General features: G+C 37.7%; 4 protein-coding genes across 11 annotated transcripts in view; 2 read left to right on the forward strand and 2 right to left on the reverse strand.

Moving 5' to 3' along the window:
- The window catches only part of LOC124179045 (lysosomal-trafficking regulator), a 26,819-nt gene extending 19,105 nt beyond the window's left edge, over positions 1-7,714 (reverse strand). For all 3 annotated transcript variants that reach the window (XM_046563029.1, XM_046563028.1, XM_046563027.1), the window contains exon 1: positions 7,445-7,714. The gene's annotated coding sequence lies outside the window, so the exon portion shown is untranslated. The remainder of the gene's footprint in view (positions 1-7,444) is intronic.
- Positions 7,715-7,779: 65 nt separating this feature from the next.
- Positions 7,780-10,537, forward strand: LOC124179049 (palmitoyltransferase ZDHHC23-B). The gene is made up of 3 exons (XM_046563039.1): positions 7,780-8,594; positions 9,290-9,466; positions 9,731-10,537. The coding sequence occupies exons 1-3, from the start codon at positions 8,065-8,067 to the stop codon at positions 9,930-9,932; spliced, it is 909 nt and encodes a 302-aa protein (XP_046418995.1). The 5' UTR covers positions 7,780-8,064; the 3' UTR covers positions 9,933-10,537.
- Positions 10,538-10,542: 5 nt separating this feature from the next.
- On the reverse strand, positions 10,543-14,175 carry LOC124179047 (calponin homology domain-containing protein DDB_G0272472). Its single transcript, XM_046563037.1, has 4 exons — positions 13,760-14,175; positions 12,531-13,496; positions 11,849-12,047; positions 10,543-11,731 (listed from the first exon to the last, which is right to left on the reverse strand). The coding sequence occupies exons 1-4, from the start codon at positions 13,975-13,977 to the stop codon at positions 11,087-11,089; spliced, it is 2,028 nt and encodes a 675-aa protein (XP_046418993.1). The 5' UTR covers positions 13,978-14,175; the 3' UTR covers positions 10,543-11,086.
- A 635-nt stretch (positions 14,176-14,810) lies between these two features.
- On the forward strand, positions 14,811-22,284 carry LOC124179046 (PR domain zinc finger protein 10-like). Of its 6 annotated transcripts, none has more exons than XM_046563031.1 (13): positions 14,811-14,877; positions 15,191-15,405; positions 15,508-15,910; positions 16,152-16,487; positions 16,575-16,904; positions 17,078-17,281; positions 17,400-17,553; positions 17,842-18,470; positions 18,551-18,815; positions 18,930-19,071; positions 19,150-19,359; positions 19,443-19,634; positions 19,744-22,284. In XM_046563031.1, the coding sequence occupies exons 2-13, from the start codon at positions 15,238-15,240 to the stop codon at positions 20,017-20,019; spliced, it is 3,309 nt and encodes a 1,102-aa protein (XP_046418987.1). In that variant the 5' UTR covers positions 14,811-14,877; positions 15,191-15,237; the 3' UTR covers positions 20,020-22,284. The 6 variants fall into 6 exon arrangements, with proteins under 6 accessions (XP_046418987.1, XP_046418988.1, XP_046418989.1 ...); XM_046563032.1 differs by having other exon boundaries at positions 14,865-14,940; XM_046563033.1 differs by lacking the exon at positions 14,811-14,877 and adding an exon at positions 14,937-14,955.
- The last annotated feature ends 899 nt before the right edge of the window (positions 22,285-23,183 follow it).

Raw genomic sequence — 23,183 nt, forward strand, 5'->3', positions numbered from 1 at the left:
CTAATCGGCGATAACAAGTTTATGGTATAAAAGCAAAAGCGATTTATCGAACCTCGTTTTGCAAAAAATACTTATTTTTATAACTGACCGTTTATTGTTCACGGAACAGAGATGAATATATGTATGCCGGTTGTTCGTGTGTACGATGATGCATTCATGAATATTTAACGAATTACGTCGACGCGACAACCAGATTAAGCACAATAAATAATCATTCATCAGCAATACAGCCATATATCAAATAACTGTTCGATCTTTCAGATAGATTTATCGGTAGTTGGAATATGAATCGAATTACTTGTATTAGAAAAAAAAAACTTCAATTTATAAATATAAATAATGCACAATTATTCTCATTATCTGCTTCTCATCGGTTCAGTATTGTACATAAGTCACTATACATGCAATCAACCATTTAGCACTCATTAATAAATGTATTTTTATCAGCGTAGGTATAACATTCGTATGGTTGCGGTCACAATATCTTGTATTAAAAGCCGCGTGGTTCAGCTTTCCAGTTGTTAAACATTGCTAGTATCCAGCTGATATGGATCGCGACTAAAGATCGAACGTATACACACGTGACTTGGTAAAAAATTCGAAGAAGAAAATCAACTTCTCTGTATGTCTATATTATTTTGTAAAAATTTACGCCGGTTTTCTAGTCGCAAAATAAAAGTTGCCTTTCGCAACTCGATTTTCACTTTCTTCCTGAAACTTGAAAATTCATAGTGTCCGTCCCGAGTTGACGAATAACGCAAAATTACACATTTTGTAGCACGTGGTTTTAATGATTGATTATCTTCGCTACGCAGATCGAATGGAGTGAGTCCACGTTGATCGCAATAAGATATTGCAATCTAGGGGGAAAAAAAATTGTAAATTGTAAAACTGTTATCTGCATGGGAATGGAAATCTCCCTGATCGCGATTAGATAATATGGTGATCTAGTAGACGGCTTACCGAACTGTCGGGTCAAACAATTGAATAAACATAGTATTTACGGCTTATTATTGTTTATCAGTGCAGATTTGACGTTGAAACGGGTTTAATAACAGGATAATACACTAAATTTGCGTATGTTACGTACAGTTAGATACATTTGGATAACGAATCGTGAAGTCTATACGATCATAAAAGTGGCGACGAGCTCGTTTATTTTTTTATATGTTTTTTTTTTTTATATGTGTGTTCCGTAACCCAGATTTGAAAAAAATGGCGCAACATTCGTATACATATTCATATAAGTGGCGGATGAATTTACGCTATCTCCTTACGCTTGTCGAGTAATTATAAAGACCGGCTGCAGGGAACTCTATTTATATAACAAACACCATAACAGCGCTTACTTATCAAAGAGTCAAAGATTGATTGACAATGTAGAAAACAGTCTTTAGTATATCTGTTGGTGTCGCGTCGCGTCCCGTCCTCGTCCAATCTCGACTTGAATAACTTGGAATTGTTTGCACGAGTATTCGGTTATCGTTGTTTGTCTCTGCGCAAACTACGAGAACACGGCCATCGCGGGGTAAAGTCGTCCACAATTTAACTCTGCGAGAATTATCATGTACAACAATTCCTCGGGAATTATAATTTATTATAAACATTACAACGGCGCTTTTAGGATTAGACGCAGGGCGCGGAAATTAAATAATAACACCTGCGATTATATGTATACGAGTCTGTGCCGTTGCTCACCGAGGCCTCAAGATATTTGATACTAATTAAATTTATCCTGCATGATTGTATTTCACCAGCAGGATATACGAGACGTGTAACCGAAAATATTGGTTAGCGGCACGAGGAGCTTGAACGTAAAAGAATATCGTCACAATTTATTGATGATAACACAGTTCATACTCTTGTATATAACGTCTATGGATAGATTTTAGATGGACTAATTTTTTTCTTACTTCACACTGAATTCTAGCCATTTTTTTTTTTTTATCATTTATCACCGCTTGCACGGAGTTAGTCTGTAGATTGTGTATAATTGGCAATATGTATGATTGTTGGCTGCAACATTATGTAATGTTTAAATAATATGAAACATTGTGTTATAGATAATCTATGATTTTTTTCAATCAACAAATCAAAGTGCAGAATCGAAGACAAATTGACTTTTCAACAGTTTGCATATTGTATTGCGAACGCAATCAATCATCCGAAGAAGCTATATTAAGATCGATCATCTGTTAAATTCTACATATCAGAACATATCGGGGAATTTATCGTAGCTGGGTAGTTGACAAATAAGTTACATTATTTTGAAAATAAAATCCGATTGCCCGTTTCTGACAAATCTCGAGCCTTTCACGAAGAAAAGATTGATCGATTATAAGCTCCATCGACCTACAATACCATAACACAATGCAGGACGGGAAAAGCACGAGAAACCTTAAAATTTCGTCTTCGGTACGCAGTTGTCTGATTTCACGATGATTCATTCGTGCACCAATTTTGTCATGCGGATTACTCTGATATGAATGCATATGATAGAATATTTGAAATTCATTTTCTCGTGTTTATTCGAAAGTTTCTTGATACAATCGCACAGAATAAACTTTTTTCAATAATTGTTTCAGAAAACCATAGATTAGCAGTAGTTAGTCACAAAAGAACGAAGAGAAAGATAATTTGGTGTATGGGAACTGTAGTCAATAATGACTCGTTGCGTGATTCAGCAGAAAAATTTGCTTCATTCTAACACATGTTCTCCAAAATTGACCAAGTCCAAAAATTGGAACTAAGTAAATCTAAAATTCCGTATGTAAGAGACTTGTGGCATTGCGCCTTACTTTAAGAACAATTAATACATAACCAAGTCATGTGATAATTACGTATTAGGATTCGAGGAAAGCCTTAAACGAAATTGCACAGAAAAAACGAATCTCATTGTGAGATATTGGGATGAAGAAAAAAACGAAGCGACTCCAGAAGATTTGTTGAAGGCTTTCAAAAGAGCGATAGATGGATAATATCTTAAAAAGATCCTACAGTTATCGGTGGAAGGGCCACACGTCAATTTCACACTTTTGCGGCTTCTCAAGGAGAGCATCAAATCTGAGAAGAATAATCTGGAACTTCTTGATATCTGTTCATTGTGGTATTCGTGTTGCATTACATTCTGTATTCAAAGCTGGGACGCGCAGTACCGGTTGGGAAATTGTCCATTTTCTGAGAGACTTGTTTAACCTTTTTAAAGGTGTTCATTATCGACAATGTGATTTTATAGGAATTACAACAGCGTTCAATTTCCAATGAAATTCTGCGCAGTTAGATGGCTGGAAAATTCACTTGCTCAAGCGATCTTGCCTTAGATGAAAATATACTTGAACGTTATCAAGATCAAGAAGAAAGCACCGAAATGTACAAGCTTTGAAATAATTACCAGAATTGCAAACGATAAATTTCTACGAGGAAAAATTAGCCTTCTTCCGTTTAATCGCTGAAGAAATTGAACCATTCTTCGTGAGTATCAAACCGATTCTTTGATGGCGCCGTTCTTGTTTAATTCATTGGGAGATTAGTGAAGAGTGAAATCTTCAAAACCAATCCCGTTACGAATACCGACTTATCGAAAAAAGAAAACCTGCAGAGAGTACAGGATTTCGACGTAGGGTATGCTATGAAAGAGGCCTTTCGGCGTTGCAAGAATATGACAGACATCGATATTTTGAAATTTCGCAAGGAATGCATGACCTGCCTGCAATACTTTGCTGAGAAAATCTTGGAACGATCGCCCTTGAAGTACCGATTTACGAAGGCGCTGTCATGTCTAGATCCTGGGGTTATTTCATCTGCTGGTGATGCGATAACACCTCTAAAATCGGCTTTGGAATTTCTCGTCAAAAGTAATCATCTCTCCGGTTACGTGAGAGATAAAGTAGAAAAAGTGTAAGTAAAGAATGTTTTTTTTTGTGTAATGAATGTGTAATGAAGAATTATAACAGAACTGAAGAAAGACTTGATCATTTTTGGATGAGAACGTTGAGAAACGCTGACGGCAAAGATCATTTCAAAAGCTTCATTAAAACATTGCTCAATATATGCATACACGGCAACGCCAACTTAGAAAGAGGCTTTTCGACCAACAAGGAGTATCTCGTAGAAAATCTTCACGAACAATCTCTGGTAGCACATCGTTAGGTTTACAACGTTGTTATCGCGGCTCCCTACATAAAAATCCGACAGACTTCTGTCGGATTCGACACAGATCCGACACAAAATCCGAAGTTATCCTCCAGGCGAGAGATAAGGATAGAGAATGTGAACGGATCCTATTTGGCTCTGTCGTAAATGAACTCGGTTTGCGGCTTGATGACCAAAATTTTATTTCGGAACGTGTCCGGTTTCTTTTCCTGCGTCCCGATGAACCTCCCGTGCATGAAAAATCCGACAAATCTCTGTCGCATTCGACACAGATCCGCTACAAATATCGGACACAAGTCGGACACAAAATCCTGTCGGATTTTTTTTGTAGGGCTGCTGGGATACACGATGTTCCAATCACTAAAAGACTTATCCATGCTGCAAGAAAGCTTACTCGAGTTATAAGGAAGCTTTGTTGCAAAAAGCTGCAAAGGACAAGGCCCAAAACATAAGAATGAAGAAAATAAGAAGGTCACTTAGCAGCAAAGAAGAGAATTATCAGCGAAAAGGTTAAAAATAGACGAGAAAACGTGTCCATTGAAGTCCGAAAATCAAAATTTTGTGTAGGTAATACCTTGAACTCCCGATACTTTTACAGAATTATGGGGATAAAACTGAACTACCCTTTACTAATTCTAAAAAGTTTGGCTGCTAACTCTGGCTGCTAGTTTCAGCTTCGTAAAGAGAGCGGTTTTTATTTCTTCTGTTTTGCTGTTCTTCAATCACGAAAAATCTATGTGTCAGTGACAGACTGCATGATACATTGACTTACGTAAATCAGAATGAGCACATCTGGTGTCTGCGTATAATATTTATCATCATTTTTTTTTACAAACATACGCCTCTATAAACGAATCTATATGTAGATATTCCAGGATTCCCATTTTCAAACCAATTTTGGTCATTTGCACAGAGATTAAAATGTTATAACACGCTCCGAAATCTTAAGATTATTGTATTTGTAGGCTCACTTTATTATCGCTATTTATGTTATATGTATATATATAGCGACAGTAAATAAGTGTAAATGAAAATTTTGAAGCAAAGTTGAGGTTTAGAAGATAACATGTTCGATCAGAATAAACGAGAGATTATAACGACAAAACACCAATAATTGTAAGCATGAAAAGTTCAGCCATTTGAGGATCAGGAAGATCTACGATAATCAGATCTCTTTGAAGTTGCCAACAATTGGGCTTCGATTTTCAAACTCGCGACTTTTTGAATTTGTTCTCGTCTCAAATTCCGGATATTGTTAATTCGAACGAATTCACCTCGATTAACTGCATTTTCACATGCTTTAGACGCGCGAAATATGAAATCAACGAATAGGGTATATATCGAATTGCTTCACCGGTATCAGTATCGAGATTGTGGAGATTTTTTAACCTGGTAACGTTGACGTGTTTTGAACTTCAACTTTCTTACATCTATTTTTTGAAAAAAAAAAAAAAACACCAAGAACTAGAATGAAATAACTGTTTTTGAGAAGTGGATACAAAATATAAAATTTTCGATACGTCCATTTCGCAATGACAGATCGCGCATTTTCATTACGTATATGAACTTGGCTCGCCAATTGTCGAAAATGTGAATTCGGACTATTGCATAATTTGCCGTTAATTATCAGTAAATTAGTCGCGCGACTTATTTTTTTGTCGCACTCAATTTTCAAAAAAAAAGCGGATGGCGTTCTGATTTTTCAAGAATTCAGCCCGCCAACTACGAAAATAACGCACAGCAAGCATCATGAGTAATTCTGATTTGGTTGATAATTTTCCGTAAATAAGCCGTAAATTAGTCGTTGAACTTTTGTTTTTGTCGCACTCAATTTAAAAAAAAAAAAGCGGATGGCGTGCTAACTTTTCAAGAATTTAGTGTATATATAGGAATGTGATAAGGATTCAAAGGGGTAAACACATCATCTACACATTACATTCCTATATATACACTGTGCTTGAAGAGACGAAAATTCTTATACATTCATACCAGGCATACGAAAAAACAAATTCGAACTCACTGGTGATGAGAGAAATTAACAACAGAGTCAGAGCGGCTAGGTGGTCCAGTGGAGTAAGGCCCCGGCTGAGCATCTCTAGACGCCAGGTTCCTGGCTCCGTCGTTAATTTTTCGAAATCACCAAATTTTCGAATTGTCAATTTTCAATATTTGCTATCATTTGATCAACGATCGGCACACAAATAGATAGAGAGACCTGTTATTGTATGCAGAGTTGTGAAAATAGTAATGTGAAAGTAATGCATTACTCATTACTTTGAAAAATGTGTATTGGATAAGTTCTCGATTATAAATTACAAAAGTAATGTGTAATGGATGAGTGTTCCATAATAAATTAAAAAAAGTAACGTGTAATTGATGAATGAACCATTACAAATTACAAATGAAAAAAAAGTAATTCGTAACCGAGAGTATTCCATTATAAAAGGAAAAATTGCCGTACTCGCATAACGATTTGTGCGAAACAAAAGCATGCAAATTAAAAATTTGTCCATATTGCTACCTCGTTATTTCATTTCAGTCACTAAATGTTTCTTCTGGACAGAATTCCGCAATTTTATCGATATGCATAATTGAATTCGAACTGTGCGTGCTCGGACTACACGGTGTTGAGTGTGTATGTGTATATACATATATATATATTAAGTATATCAAATATAATCCAGAATTTGCCGAATATCACATATATATATGTATATGGGTACGTCCAATACTTTTCGACCGGAGCCTGCGGGCTTGGGTCAGCGATTCGGCTGCTGATTTTTTTCAAGACAGTAGGTTATAAAAAACACTAATTACCACGTTTGTTAAAATTGAGTGCGACAAAAAAAAAAGTTCAACGACTAATTTGTGGCTTATTTACGGCAGATTATCAACCAAATCAGAATTACGCATGATGCTCGCTGTGCGTTTTTTTGGTAGATGGCGCGCTAAGTTTTTGAAAAGTTAGCACGCCATCCGCTTTTTTTTTGAAAATTGAGTGCGACAAAAAAATAAGTCGCGCGACTAATTTACTGATAATTAACGGCAAATTATACAATATTCCGAATTCACATTTTCGACAATTGGCGAGCCAAGTTCATGTACGTATTTTCATTCCAGTTATGGAACGACCGTTCCGAAATATCTTAGATGCTAGCACGCCTTTCGGAATACGTCCATGAACCGTTACTTCATTATTCATCAGGTTTATGTTTTCGACACTCATCGTCCATCCATGCGGCTAAAAAATATGTATAAGCGCGTGAATCTTACGCCAATATTTGATACTCACGCGCAATATTCCCGCTCCAGTTGTCGATCTCGGTGGTTAAAGATGCACTTGCGTCTCCGTATATTTACAATGAATTAGATATTTATACGTCACACTGTGTAATCCGTCAACGGTGTTTGTACGAACCACTCCGCAAGGATATTAAATAATACATTGTTATTCGGTGTCTGTTGAATATTAAGTACTTGGGGAAAAGTCTAAACAGATGACAGGTCCGAGAGATGGAGAAAAAAATTTGATAAACCGTCGAGACTACTCGACATAACCTACAACGAGCCGTCACTCGGTCCAAGCTCGAGTGACAGGAGCTAAACTAAATGCTGTTTAGTAAGTACTTGTTAGCGGTTCAGCATTCGTTTGTTCACGAGGATTTGGACTGAGTTTTGGCCCCGTGCTGCCATCTGTTCACTGAGACAAAATCTCCAGAGCCGAATTGGCGATCCCCACACACCGCGAGCACGGTAAACAAAACAAAGGCCCAACACGGTAAAGTACGGTGAAACAAGTAGCTGTGGTAGGTGCTCGATGAAGCTCGGCGCCTCGAGTTATCACCGTTGATTAGAGCGGAACAGGGGCGATTCTACTCGGCGAAACGGTGAGCGAAGGCGATAATCGTCGCTATGAATATCCTGGAGAGGTTCAGGGCGCCTTGTGGATGGCGAGGAGGCGCCAAGCAGCTCTCCGTCGACGCTGTGATCCCCCTGATCGCGGTGCCCGTCCTGTCCTTCGCCGCTGCCCAGACGCTGCTGTGCACGATAATAACGTTCGTAACAACGCCGATACTGGTCTACTACCTGCACCATAATTTTCTTCGTTTCTTACTGAGAACGAAGTTCTTCCTCATGTGGAATATAACCAGCGTCGTACTGCTGATGCTGGTTTTCGAAATAACCGTTGTACCGTTGCTAGAAATTCTCCCAGAGGAGAACTGGGTCTTTGTCATTAGTGTCGTTGGCGGCATTGGCTGCGCCTACCAAACCAGAGTCAAGGCTGACTCCGGTAACCAGGATGCCGCCTTATCTCACGTTATCGAACTCGGCGACACTGGTGGTGAGCTCTGCACGACTTGCAGAAGGCGAGCTCCTCCCCTTGCTTATCATTGTCGTATGTGCCAAACTTGCGTACTCAGGAGGGAATATCACTGTAAATGGTAAATTTCATTTCCTAGTTCCGTCCTCGTTTGATCGATTGCTACAGCGGTCTCTCTGCGAGCCCTACGGTAGTTTATTCTAGATTTGGAGTATATCTTAAACTACATGTTTATTGATAAGAGAGCAGGTATTATGTAAAGCAGTTTTTATGACCTATATTTTACAGCTGGCTGTAAACTTCGGTTCGCCACAGCAGACCTCCAAATTTTATTAAAAAACAAAATCAAAATAAGAACCTTGACCGACAAAATATTCTACTTACTATGTCGAACAAACGGTTCTTTGCATATTTTGTTTTTTCGTATGTGTAACAGCTACAGAGATAGTTTCAACAAACGTATTATTATTTTTGGTATCTTGTTTTCTATCAGTAAATAAAATCTAGAACACCACTTGAATTTTACCAATGCTTCAATATATTCAGGCTTTTTTGTACTATTAATAGTTTCCCTTGTTGATGTTAGATAACGAGCTATTTAGTAAGTCCAAGTTGCGCTAGACCATATCTCACTATGCACGCTACAGTGTTATTCATCAGTTATATTACTTGACATAAAAATCTTACTTTTACGCATTGTAATGTATATGCTCGCTGGCCTGTTACCGCAGAGGCTGGCGGATCAGCTATCTAATGAATTTTTATTATTCTATCATCTTATCACTTATTTTCAGTAACTAATGCGTAACCTTCTAGGCTGGACTGTTGTGTGGGGGGCAGTAACCTCAGATGGTACATGGGCTGCCTGTTATTCTCAGCCATAGCTTTTATCTATGGTTCTAATCTCACCATGACCAGCGTTTGCCATCCTTTCATTTTCATTGGTACCATACTCCTGCCCGATGATTGCAGTGACGTTTATCACCAACTGGAGTAAGTGAAGAATTACTATTAAGAGTCTATTGACGCAATCAATTATTAAACTTCACACACCCGCAGTGCGACTCAACAGCTATCCCCAATCTTAAGCTCAATTCACTTATGATCCTTGGAAATCGATTTGCTGGAAGATATGTTTGCTTCTTTGTTGAAAACTACAGACCTCGATCAAGTTTTAATTATACCTTGGCTACAGAAACATAGTTCGCTCCTATTTCTATTACTATTCCTAATCTGTACAATCACTCGTTGTTTCAGCATTGCTCTCTGTTTCGTATCAGGGGTCTACAGTCTTTTGGCTGGGTTGGCAGTATTGAGGTGTTTGTTGTATCACTTATGGTTGATTTGGATTGGTACAACAGCGAATGAAAGGCGCCTTGCTTTGGCAGGCGGTGGTGGTTCCTACGGACATGATATGTTGAAAAATTTGGGTCATATATTTTGTTGTAAAGCTTGCTGAGTTTCAAATTTGATATACGAAGAGAGTGGCCTATTTCGCTTGATATAACATCTAGACAATATTATTGTCTGAAAAAATTATATTAATTAAGAAGTGGTGAAATTTGTAAATATGTAAGTTTGAATTCTATTCAATTTGTTAAAAATATACTCATCGTAGTTATGTAATTATTTCTTCAAAATTTAGAAACATTGATATTACGGCTAAGACAATGATATTATTGGAGATTTCATATAATTTTGATATTGATAGAAAAAAAGAAAAATATGAAATGAACGAAAATAAAAACTGACCTAATCGCCGACCTTATTTATTGTAGATATCGACAATTACTTTTTAATTGTAGGATCATAATAATTTATTCTTCTCTTTTATAATTTTATGAATGAACTAAAACAGAATCTCATGTAACTTGAGTTGTAAAAACAGTACACTACACGATGTCTTGACTGGGTATTACATTACACCTTACTTACTACTCTCAGAAAAGAAGTTTCTCTTTATATCTGAATGACGATACACACACATATATATATATGTATATATATATAATGTATATACATTATACTTGTATCATGTATATAGATTTAATGTAACTGTGATAAAACGGCCATTTAAACAATAAATAAATATTGTATGAAAAAAGAAAAAAACAAAAAATAGTGAATAGATCAGTAAGGAAAAAACAACGAGTCCATCACGTATTATGATTGTTACAATGATTATTTTTGGCAGTTATTAAAATCAAATCCGTCTTTAGATAAATCTATACATATCGACAAATATTGGAAAAGTAACCGTACATCCACATTCACAGAGAGTAAATACTGGACCAATACCGTGGCCAATCAGTAATCATTATGCAATGTACTTTCCTTATCTATCTTTATGTGCTCGTTAATATAATATTTACAGCGTTTCCACTCCGGTACATCGTACGTGAACGATTGCACACGTCGTGGAATTGTTTAAACGTTTATCTGAACTTGACTGAGCTACCGTGACACGTTCCTTTCTTCTCCGTGAGCTTAAAAAGTCTTCGGCCTTGCCGGAGAGTTCGAAATTAACACTGTAGAAGAACGGAAAATTTGGATCACGTTCATTGTCAATCCACTGGCTAATTTCTAAACTTCAAACAGGTTCAATCGTAGGAATCAGTCCTCAATGGCAACTCCTCGTTGCTTGGGATCAAAGTCTGGTATAACTCTTTGAACGAGTTCCCTCCACTTGTCTTTTCGTTTCTCCTTTTCCTTCATGTCCCAGGCAATCGTTGGGTAGTCTTTCCATCTGGCGAAGTATTTCGCCCTTAATCTCTTCCCGTAGTGCTCGCGGGCTAACTGTTCGTCATTCAGCGTCTGAACCTTGCTTTCCACCGTCTTAGCGTTCCACGCTCTGAGGCATTTCTCCTGAAGCCTCATGTCGTGAAAATCTGTAGCCACCTGCATCTTTTTTGCTTCGCTTCTGGTGAAATCTCGCCAGTCCCTAAATACGTACCACAAAATATTCCGGTTGTAAACCGCCGAGGCGAGATCCATTTTCACCGAGATTCGTTCGTGGGTCTCCTTCAACCAGATTCCCAAAGTCCTTCGAAGGAGGGAACCCTGGTAATGGTCATCGGCTATTTTTATGTAGTTGTACTTCGTGTCTATTAGTCTGAAGAACGGCTCCATCATGTACCGTCGCAGAAGGTACTTTCGCCGAAATTCATCCGCTATCTGATTCAACTGCTTCGTCCGTTCAGCTTCCCGGGCTCTTCGTTGTTCCTGCTCTTCCCGTAATCTTCTCGCCTCCTTTTGCGCCTTAAATTTAACATAATCGTCAGTCAATAATTATTTGTAGCGCAATGATTTCCCGTTTCAGGTGTTTTTACTAGTTTTGAAACAGCATTTTTTACGTCTTCATTAATTTCGGTTTACCTCGAGCTGCAGTCTCTTCCTCTCCTCGTCCTCAGCCCGCCTTTCAGATTCTTCCTTCTTTCGTTTCTCCTCCATTTTTTTTTCTCGTTCTTCTTGTGCTCGCTTCACCCGTTCCCGTCTTGCTTCCGCTCTGGCTTCCATCCGTATTAAAAACTTCGGAGGGCTCGGCAGTCGCGGAGGTTCGATGATTGATTTGTCTCTGCATACGAAGATATCAATTAGAACAGGTATTATTATTTTTCATTTAGGTGCGGTTCGAACAACCGTCAAGTCAGTGGCACCGAAATTAATGTACCTTCAAAATCCGCGCTCCAAATATAAAAAGGATGAGGGGTTTTCTCTATTTGAAATACTTTTCCAAAAATTCTAAGAAACAAAGAACATGAACAAATTACGCGCTGTCAAATGCGGTTCATTACAACTCGACAACAACGTCCTTTATTCCAAGCCTCAATTTCTCAAGTTCAAATCCAGACCCCTAATAGTAATCAGAGAAGTTAGACAAGGCAAATTAACGTAAGAAAAGCGATGTATAGTCTTTGAAAAGTAGACGTTATGATGTCACTACGTGCATGCATAATCTATTCGTAATGGCGAATGTAACTGCTTATATCAAAATTATATTCATGATAATACAAACGTCAGTTTGTCACGAGATGCAGTTAAGTAATTTGAAACTCACTTGCAGCCTTCATCTCTGATCAATTTTATGAGAGTTCTCCTAGTCCGACCTCCAACATGGGCTAAAACTTCCTTGGCAACGTTGACGGTGTCTTGACTGGCGCGTTGGGTTTCTTTCTCGATTTGTTTCAGCTTTAAATCTTCGATTATTCTATTTTGTTCGGCGAGCTTAGCCTTTTGCTCGGCTATTATCCTCCTCTGAGCATTCAAGCGATGTTTTGCCGGTGGATCCACGACCGTTACTGTTTTTGCGGAGTTCTTTTTCACCGAGATCGGATTAATCGGATGATCGGCACTTTGGGTGCGGCGAAGAGTTGCCGAAACATCCGCAGAATTCGTCTTGTTCTGCAATTTGGCAAGTTCCTTTTGCTTCTCGCTGATAGCGTTGACGAACAATTCGATTTTCCGCTCCTTCGACATCTCTTTTCCATCTTTTTTCAGCTGAGCTCGGTTTCTCGCGTTATCGACGAAGGTCCTCCAGGTGTGAAAAGTATGTTGGAGTCTCTGCGTCGTTATTCTCTCCTGGACCTTGATCCTCAGATCTTGCAACTGCCTTTCCTGAACAACGTTTCGCCTCAGTGCCTTAAACGCGCGTCTCATTAATTCCAATCGGTCCTCCTTGGATTCCGTAATCGGTTTATCCTTGATCGTGACAACAATTGGGCAGTGATAATTGCTTACTTCCAATTTTGCCGATTGCTCCGTTTGCGGCGCAATCCTACCGCTGGATTCGATTTCAGTAACCGTGTCCGACAATATTTCAATTTCTTTCTTTGCTATACCGGTTAATCCAGCCCAAAATTGATGATCGTTTGAGTTGGCCATAATCTTTCGAGAGCAAATGTACGGCCCTCGGAATTTTGGACGACTTTTTTGAAGGTGTGACTGAAATCTCTTCAGCTCTGACTCCAGCATATTTTCCTCTTGTCTCCGGTACAAGGCTTGCGTCTCTTCATTCAGAATCAGGCTGACAGAAAATTTAAGATTTATTAAATTGCGCTGCAACTTTCGACTGAAGGATTTTTTCCCAAATTATACATTCACATAGTTACATAAATAGATACAATACACGATTACAAACCAGTAAAATATAATTAAATAAATGAAAAACACGCGTGCGACTCTTTTATAGTCATAGGGACGCGTTAAATTTTCAATGTGTAACGCAAATGACACAAAAAATGACTTTGATCAGAACACCTCTAACGATTAATTAATCGAATGAATTACCGTTTTGCTTCTTGTAGTATGACATCCTTTGACGGAGACAGGGATAACGGTTCGTGGAATATCTTATGCCTGACATCCATGACTAAGTTCGGGTCTAACATTTTCTTACTAAGAGTAGCCAGCATCCGTTTTTCTGGGGTTTCAAAAATTGGAGCCCTCAACATCTGCTCCATTACGTCCTTTACTTCTTCGAAGTGCACTGTCTTCATTGTCGACATTTAATATTGTACTAATTACGTTATAATTCTCAACCGTGAATCTCAAAGACGTGAATACGTTCCTTGTCCGATTTGTTGATTGGCCATCGATTAGCCAAAATGGTTTGCTATAACCAGACAACCGCCTTGTTTACATGCGCTATCCTGTTGTTAAGGGAGATTCATTTTCAGCCAGGCTGCTCGAATCGACAGGTGTTACTACAGGAAATGCTTACGTGTTGCATCATGTGCGATATAAATTCAAAGAAACAATATTTCTTTCATTTATCACTAGACCTTTTTATCTTTGTTATATTTAACTACGAATACGTCATGAAAAATACCCTCATCTAGATCGGTACTAACATTAATACTTATTTGGTCGTCCTCGAACGCTCCGTAATTACTACTTATTTTAATGTAAGTAGTGTTTTCTGTGACAGCAATTAATAGAGGCTTAGACACAGTCAGTCCAAAGACTTGAAAATTGATATTTGAGTCCGTTTTTTAAATGATTTAACCCTATAGACTGCAGTCACCTCGTTTCAGGCAATCGTTCATTTGCAGAACGACATTAATTGTTAATTTTTTTTAAGACACAAAATTCATTGCCTAAAAATATTGGCAAATATTTGTTAAAAGATATTCAAAGAAGACTTATCTTTAACGGCGAACTGATACACGCGATATTATTACGTAAACGCACGCTTTCAACTTCGCTCGTAGATGAAGCGATTCAAGCGTTCCCGCTCAAAGCAGTGGTGCTCAATTTCCGATGAGAAAAACCGATAAGGTCGATTGTTGACGAGCTGACCTGCGTATGTGTTGCTTATTCACGTATACACGGGCATTAGCGAACGGTTTGTAGGTGGCTGACAGTGGCTCGTCGAACAAAAGTGTACTGCACGTATTTGATAGGAGGTAAAGTTTTCTCACAAAAATACCTGTACGAGCGTTAATAGCGGTCGCAGCGTCCTCTTATCTGTTCGTAAAACATAAGTAATACTCTATCCTTTAATTAACGATGCAACCGCAGGTACGTTAGTTGAAAGTCGATGTTGAATCGCGAGTTTTGCGTTGTGTGTACGATGTTGCACTGCCTCTACTCCATAACGCTGTGAGACCTAGTTTGCATGTATCGTACAGATTTTCTCTGGGATCTCGGTTTTCCATTTACTCGTATCACACAACACCGTGAATCGATACTAATAACGAGGTGATTTACCCCTTGCAGATCACCATACGAGATATTTCCACTCGTAACTAATTATCATACGAAAAATGGATCCTGGGGGCCCTCCTGAGGGGGCCCCTAGTGACCCCCTGGATATACCAGGCATCGACAAAGTCGTCGATGTCACTGAAAATTGGCACTCGGAGCACAATACTCCTCCCCCGATCTCTGATCAACCGAGGAAAGTCAACAACAACAGGCTGCTGTTTCTTACTGTAGGCAATTTTCAATTGTTTCAAGTTTCTAGTGTTGATTCTACCTCTCAGGCTTAAGCAAGTATAAAACTGCAACATTGAATAATTGACTTACGTTTGCAGGTCGAATATGTTGAAGACAACTCAAAAGATTACTCACGAATATTTCCGACGTACGAACAGGTCCCTTTTTCCCCTCAAGCATCATCCCCACTTTCTGATTTTGAGCACCGAGTAAGTCCATTAGATCCGAACATGAGTTCTGCAGCTCGGTATTCGCCTACTCCTGTCCAACTCCCACCATCCCCATTCCATAACTCTGTTGTTGTTCTTCAAGGACCGTCCTCACCTCTGATTTCTACCTCTGATCAAAATGTACGACCGACAATTAATTATGTCACACAATTGGCAGATCAATCTGCCACACAAACTGTTGTCCAGGCTGATACTGCCTCAGATTTTGTTGTCGCAGGCAACGATGAAGGTCTTGATGCGGGAGTTAGCGGTGAATTGATCTTGATGCAAGGTAAAGATCTGTTCTCAGTTGAGCTCATTGTTATCTTCTGCGTTAGGCATAGCATGTGTGTAAAATCTATGGAAAATGAATCACATTGTATTCTCCATGAGATTGTGCATTGATTAATCATTAAAACTTTACAAAACTTGATGGGGTTATTGCTTGGGCATTGAAAGCTTCTGGTTATTATTCTTAATTAAAGTTAATCCTTATCGATACACACATTAAATGGTTACTGGCTTTGATGCAGGTGCTGCGCCGGAGCTGGAGAGTTCCACAGCGCCACTGATGTTAACTGGTATACCAAGTGCAGATTTTGCATTGGCAAGAGATTTTCTTGTCACTCATGAAGAGCAATTGAATGCAATGAGTGGATATAAAAATCAGAACCTAGATATCGAAGAGACAAAAATTGCACACCTTGAAGTCAAAGTTGGAGATGATTCACAGCTAGCAATGCATCCGCAAGAAAGTCCCATTGGTCCAGTTCTTCCTGATTTCAATAAAGATAATGTGTTAAAGACGTCTGCTGACCAAAAAGGAGTGCGAAGATCCAAGAGGCAAATCAGTGACAAAAAAGCATTGTGTAAGTAGATGTCGACGTTCATTGTCAAAGAACAGAATTTATTTAAAGAATTTCTAAACATTTCTGTGATTCTTGGAAACGATGTAGGGTGCAAGAAATGCGATGTTGGTTTTGTTGACGCTGACAATTGTACTCTACACAATGTCCAGACTATTGCGGATCAACCTGTTCCATCAAGAGCTAGAGCAACCTTGCCTGGTTCATACCTTACGATAAATAAGTTACCCACATCAAGCACTGTACAGGGAGGACCAGTGTATGGGGTTTTTGCCAAACGCAATATACCAAGACGCACTCAATTCGGTCCCATTGAAGGAATTTTATGTACATATGACGGAATAATACCACAGAATACACTGCCTCTCTTGTACCAAACAGATGATGGAGAATTTTTGAAGATAGACGTTTCTGACGAAAGTAATTAACTATTTGTGATTCATATATTATTACTTCAAGCTTCAGTGTAGGCAACCAGAGAGATGATGTTAATCAAATCATTGATCATTTTTATTTTTCTGGTGAATCGTGTTATCCTGTATCGTTATATGAACTTTTCATTGTTATGATTCTTTAATTTATTATCAATGTAGATGCGTCAAATTGGATGCGCTTTGTTCGACCTGCGTCAACATATAAAGAACAGAATTTGGTAATCAGTCAACAAGGTGAGGGTATTGTATTTCTCACAGTAAGAAATATCTTGCCAAAAGAAGAGCTGAAAGCGGGACCGAGTATTGAATATGCCAGTTCTAGAAATCTATCAATACTTATACCTGATTCGAAGGATGAAATAGGTATGTACTTACATATTGTTTTCACTCCATTAAATTTTACGAACAACACTTTTACGTGATTAGATTTACGCTGTGCAATATAAAAGTTTAACGATTAAAAATGTATCTTGTTATCCAGAATTAAATAATGAACGGAATCCCTGGCCATGCTTTGAGTGCAATCAACGATTTCTTACATCAGAAAAACTTCAAAAGCATCTTAATGTTCACGATGGTCCAAGAATTGATGTTAAACCTCGAAACAAGTGCAAAAAGATTCATACCAGTTCGAAGTAAGAACTAATTTCAGTTTTCACAACATTTACTATTATGACTCAGAAAATTATTAGTTCTGCATATTTTTCTTGCTCGAAAATTTAGATACGAGTAATCTGACAGAGGTAACTAAGATTACTGTTCCTAGGCTCGGTACATAAATCTTACATGCTAAAGTCGAAAAATTAAACCAAAGTACTATATTTTGCTATATAACAATTATAAACTACAGTATTTTCATATGGAGAAGATAATCGGTACCTGAATTTACGATATTAATGACTGGTAAAAATATTTTGTTTCAGAAAACTCTTCAAAATTGTTGATGGTCAAACAGTTCTCTACACATGTCCATATTGTTCGAAGGTTTTTCCTCGAAGTTACAGTTTGAAACGTCATTTGTTAATACATCCTGGAGCCAAGGCCCCCCGTTACGAGTGTCGAATTTGCAGTGAAAATTTTCTGCACCCTTACAACCGGAGTCGGCATATAAAAATATTCCACAGTGGAAATTCTAATGAAAAAGAAAATAAGAAACAAAATATGTCTGAATGGAAATGCCTCAATTGTAATTTGATATTTGCAAAGGCTGTTCTGCTTGACTTACATACACTAATTCACAATCCCAATAATGTCAAAAATGAACGCCATCCTACTAGCTGCCCGCAGTGTGGCTCTGAATTCGAGAAACAAAATGAGTTAATCAAACATGTCGCTGAACATGGCAGACAACAAGCACAAAATACCACAAAGCAAACTCCTTTGGCAGCTTATAAATGCTCCATGTGTTACAAGCGTTTTGCAACCAAAGTGCGCTTACAGCAGCACTCCCTTGTTCACGGTGCTGATGACAAAAAGCCACTGCCGTGTAACGTTTGTCTGAAACGGTTTATGAACAACTCTGCACTGTCGTGTCATCTGAAAACACATAGAGGTGAGGAACTTGAAAGATAACATGAAAAAAATAATGACCTAATCGCTTTCCGGTACTTACATTGCGAATTTACTTTTCAGAAGATAAACAAATTTTTGAATGTCCAATGTGCAGACAATCGTTCGACCAAGTCTTGATGTTGAAAGATCATATTGAAACTCACCGCACCGAAGACGGAATCTTTAACTGCCCTCATTGTCCAAAATCATTCACTAAGTATTCCGTGATTCGAAAACATATCAGAGCCCACCACTGCGAAAGAAAGCACAAATGTCAATTTTGCGCAAAACGTTTCCCCACTCTAGACAAATTGAGAATGCATTTGCTACGTCATTCCGATCATAGGTATGTGCAATGTTCTTGTCCTACATTGAGAGGTGAGGTTTATAGATGCTGTATGTGATTTTTAAAATCGTAAACTATATCGTATTTATATACCACTTGATAATGGAATTACAGAGAATTTCATTGTGCCAATTGCGATAAACAATTCAAAAGAAAAGACAAATTGAAAGAGCACATGACAAGAATGCATAATGCAGAGCGAGAGAGTCAGCAGCAGATGGCTCAAGGACAACAAGCAAAAAAATTTGTTCCCAAGGTATCACAGATTAATTTGACAACATATTCCGAATGTTTTGTGCATTTTAATTAGGTGATTTCTGAAGAAACGAAGAAGCCAAATTATATTTTATCGCAGGTCAATCCAACTGATTATAATCGTTTTGTCTACAAATGCCACCAATGCTTGGTGGGCTTCAAAAGACGGGGTATGCTTGTAAATCATTTGGCTAAAAGACATCCGGATGTCCCTCCAGAATCTGTTCCCGAATTAAACTTACCGATTTTAAGACAAACTAGGGACTATTATTGCCAATACTGTGAGAAGGTATGATTAAATACTCTTATTAAAGTTGTTTCGAGCCACCTATTTAAAATCATTTGCTCAACTATGTTATCTGCCATCATCAGGTGTACAAAAGCAGCAGCAAGCGGAAGGCTCACATTGTAAAAAATCATCCTGGTGCAGCCTTACCGCCAAGTAATCGTCGTAAAGAATCGGATGCACCTGGAGTCCCAAATCCAACGTTCAGTCAAACTGTTGGCAGCATTACTACAACTCCGCAAGGGTGTCAGTGGTGTCATAAGCAGTACGCGAGTAAGGTAATTACGTTACTTTGTTCAGTACTTTCCGGAAAGACAGCAAAATTGTTGGCATTGGTATTGTAAAAGAGACTTTGATGGTTTATAAGGTTTCTTCACATGTTGACAGGCTAAGCTTCTACAGCATCAACGCAAGAAGCACCCTACCCTGATGGAGCCTGCGTTTCAAGTACCTCGTCCTCGCAACCGTCACACTCAAAGCCAGAATCTTGACTCTACTATAACTGACAATAATTTTCTGATGTCCGATTACATACAAGCGTACGATATAGACACAGATTTCCTGAAACCAAAAGTAATTAAGTTAGTAGAGGGTGTTGATCTGATTGGAAATGGTCTAGACATGGTAGGTCAGCAGTTTTTACGTATGCGCGATATACGTTGAAAATGATGAGTCAATTTAATTTGGGATCCTAAATGAATAATGAGATATGAATCTCGTGAACGTTGTGCACAGGCAAAAGTTGAATTGTACTTTATGCTGTTGTTGCCAAAAACCAAGGGTGTCGTCGCTGCGAATACCAGTGACGATATTTGACCTGAACTTTAAGAAACAGATTGTTGGCGCGAATACGAAATGTTAGCGCTCACCCTGTGAAAGGGTGGTTTCTTGTTGGATCATTTCTAATGATCAGAATTTCTTCGAGAAGGTTGTCAGAACGGAATCAATAACAGGCAGAACTTTTCTCCGAACAGACTGACGTTCTGTGAAGCATTATTATATGGTATACATGTATGTGTATAGCGAATTTGTTCTTTTGAACTTTATCGCCGGAAGGGGCTTCAAAATTGAAATGAAATGACAGTGGATCGGTTATTGAGTGACAGATATATATATATAGAGAGAGCGAGAGAGAGAAAGCATGAGTGTAAGAAAGAAAAAGAAATTGAGACAAAGAGTTAAGCCGAATTATTAATAAATTTCAAGTGCAACTATAATAATGATTTCACACGCACGCCAAAGATTATCGAGTGACAGTCATTGATTGTTGAAAATGCGGCAGTTGTATAATTAAATTGTTACACAGTGATAGTCCATTGTAACACTATAGTGCTAGGGATGGAATTAATATTGACTAGTGTTATTTGTTTCTGTCACAGTTTCATTCTGCAACTCCGTCTATAATTGTAACCAAAATTTTCATCTCTTCGCAATATCTTTGCATTACTTACAAGTCTTTTTTCTTGCTCGTCTTTCTCACAGTTATTTTCACTAATCAAGATTTATATTATCGTTTAACTGCTGCATATGTAATTCTGAAACAAAAAGAATTAATGATAGAAAATTGTCTGTTTTTTTCTTGGCTGCTATTTGAAACATTAAATTCTCAGACGAACTTCGATAGATTATTGCACTACAAGTATACAAATGATACCCCATCATAATCTTGTGCTCGAATCAAACATAGTTTCACGTTTTGGGAGGATATGAATCTCTAACTGGACTTGTTTTCAGTAACTTAGTTCGCCTGTTGCATCACAAGTTTCTCATCATAAGAATTCATCGAACTTTCAAATATTTACTGTTCTCAATTTAATACTTGGCTTTAGTGAAGAAAAAAAAAAAAGAAAAAGAAAATAGAAAAAGTGAATCACAACTTTTACACACATATATACCTGTATTCATAGATAAATATTGAATCGGAAAACCACTGTGCAGGTATCGTAATAGCTATCGTATACGCACACCAATGAAATATTATATGAAGGAAGAAATTGAAGTAAAACACATTTTCAGATCAAGATGTAACCCGAAAATTAGTGCAATAAATTTCAAAAATTCATTAGTGTAACTTAGGAATCTATTTTTTTCTCATAGTCTCTTTACAGTTCGCAATAAAGAATAAAAAATCAGCCGCAACTAAGTGCAGTTCGCGTAATCAGCGAGGTAATAAGTAATTCGAAAGTATTGTCAGTCCATATTTCACATTTTCCATGTTACATGACTATACGTATAACATAATTATCTTAATGTGAAGATTTTTTCTAGTATCGTGATCGTACAAACCTTTTCAGCTGCAATGCTTCAACAAAAAAACAATAGGCAATATTCAGCAGCAAATCTGAATTCTACTTCTCTCACTAATTGCCGTTAAGTTTATACTTCCGTCTAAACGATCGAAAGAAAAATATTCGTCGAAAGAAGGCAATGAAGGAAAAAATATATAAACACATTTACAGAATTTGATAGTGTTATAAGATGATCCAAGGAAACATAATACAAGTTTACATACTTTGGTTTGATTAACGTGTGCGAATTTGACTGATCTTTACTGTACCCATACCTCGTAATAATTATCCTGTTCGTTTCGGAAAAAACGCAAAAACGCAAAAACCTTGACCAATCAACGAGTGAAATTTAAAACTTGTGACTAATTTCTCCATATCTCCCGTATGTATAGAAATAATAATAATGATGATGATAATAATAATATAAGTGTCCAATAATAATACTTCCTGGTGTCTAGGAATGCAGAAAATATTAAATTACGTATGTAGGAGGCTCCAACCGTAGTTGCAAAGAAATGAGAACAATACGGTGCAGGGGATGAAGGCAACAGCATTGAAAAAAAAAATTATTGATAAAACGGAGAAACAAATAGCTACTCACACTGATATCGAGAATATATACACTGTCATTAACTCTGTAGTTCACTATGCGCAGCGACAATTTCTTATTTCTCATATATTTATTCCTTCCGTATATTAAACGTACGAAGTATGTTTCATGTACGATATTTCCGGATACACGAGTATGATTGTATATTTGTTGACAATACTGAGAACATGGTAAAGCACATTGTAAAAACCATTGAAATAAAGTTATTTAACACTACTGTAATAGCTGTTTGGCTATCATTACGTTATCGAGTCTTATAGATATTTATTTCTAGGTTTCGTAAAATTCCCTGGTGGGAAAAGTGCACCGTAATAGTCGTATAAGTTATTCGCTAAATTGTCGTAATTTATCTTTATTTTGGCTAATTTTTTTTTCACTTTATACGATTAATATTTTAAATATCATTTGGATATTCTAATTATTTTCTCCATTCTTGCGACATCTTACTTAGAGGAGTTCTTTGTCTCCTGTCGTTCGTTAATTTCCTTATCGCAACAAATTTTATTATCCGTATCATCCAAACTAGGTCCACTTGCGTGAGTGTAGCGAAATATCGAACCGTCCTTCAGCTGCAAACCGTGTTGCAAATTTCTATGAGCTCGAGCTATGCGACTGTGTGAAGTACCGCTTCCAAAGACGCCTTCTTCCAATGCAATCATATCGATGAGGCAGGTGAAAATTGTCAAATTTTCATGCGGCACCTTTGAATCAGCAACAGTATTTGAAAATTGACGAGTTTTAATCAATACATTTGATTTTCGATTTTCCGTGGCGTTTAATTAACCACAAAAATGTCGAAAACTGTGGTAAATGTTATGTTGTAGAATATATATCTTATGAAGAAAAATGTCCACGGTACCTCAAAGTAAAGAGACTTCGTATTTATGTTTACATCTTTAGTATCTTCTTTCTGGATTGATTGTTCGTTG

The sequence above is a fragment of the Neodiprion fabricii genome, chromosome 3 (genome assembly GCF_021155785.1).
Source record: "Neodiprion fabricii isolate iyNeoFabr1 chromosome 3, iyNeoFabr1.1, whole genome shotgun sequence".
Lineage (NCBI taxonomy): Eukaryota > Metazoa > Arthropoda > Insecta > Hymenoptera > Diprionidae > Neodiprion > Neodiprion fabricii.

Coding starts and splice junctions, on each gene's coding strand:
- LOC124179049 (XM_046563039.1), top strand. CDS start 8,065: ATGAATATCCTGGAGAGGTTCAGGGCGCCTTGTGGATGGCGAGGAGGC. Junction 8,595..9,289: donor AGGGAATATCACTGTAAATG/GTAAATTTCATT, acceptor GTAACCTTCTAG/GCTGGACTGTTGTGTGGGGG. Junction 9,467..9,730: donor GACGTTTATCACCAACTGGA/GTAAGTGAAGAA, acceptor TCGTTGTTTCAG/CATTGCTCTCTGTTTCGTAT.
- LOC124179047 (XM_046563037.1), bottom strand. CDS start 13,977: ATGTCGACAATGAAGACAGTGCACTTCGAAGAAGTAAAGGACGTAATG. Junction 13,497..13,759: donor ATACTACAAGAAGCAAAACG/GTAATTCATTCG, acceptor ATTTTCTGTCAG/CCTGATTCTGAATGAAGAGA. Junction 11,732..11,848: donor GGAAGAGACTGCAGCTCGAG/GTAAACCGAAAT, acceptor GTTAAATTTAAG/GCGCAAAAGGAGGCGAGAAG.
- LOC124179046 (XM_046563031.1), top strand. CDS start 15,238: ATGGATCCTGGGGGCCCTCCTGAGGGGGCCCCTAGTGACCCCCTGGAT. Junction 15,406..15,507: donor ACAGGCTGCTGTTTCTTACT/GTAGGCAATTTT, acceptor TTACGTTTGCAG/GTCGAATATGTTGAAGACAA. Junction 15,911..16,151: donor TGAATTGATCTTGATGCAAG/GTAAAGATCTGT, acceptor GCTTTGATGCAG/GTGCTGCGCCGGAGCTGGAG.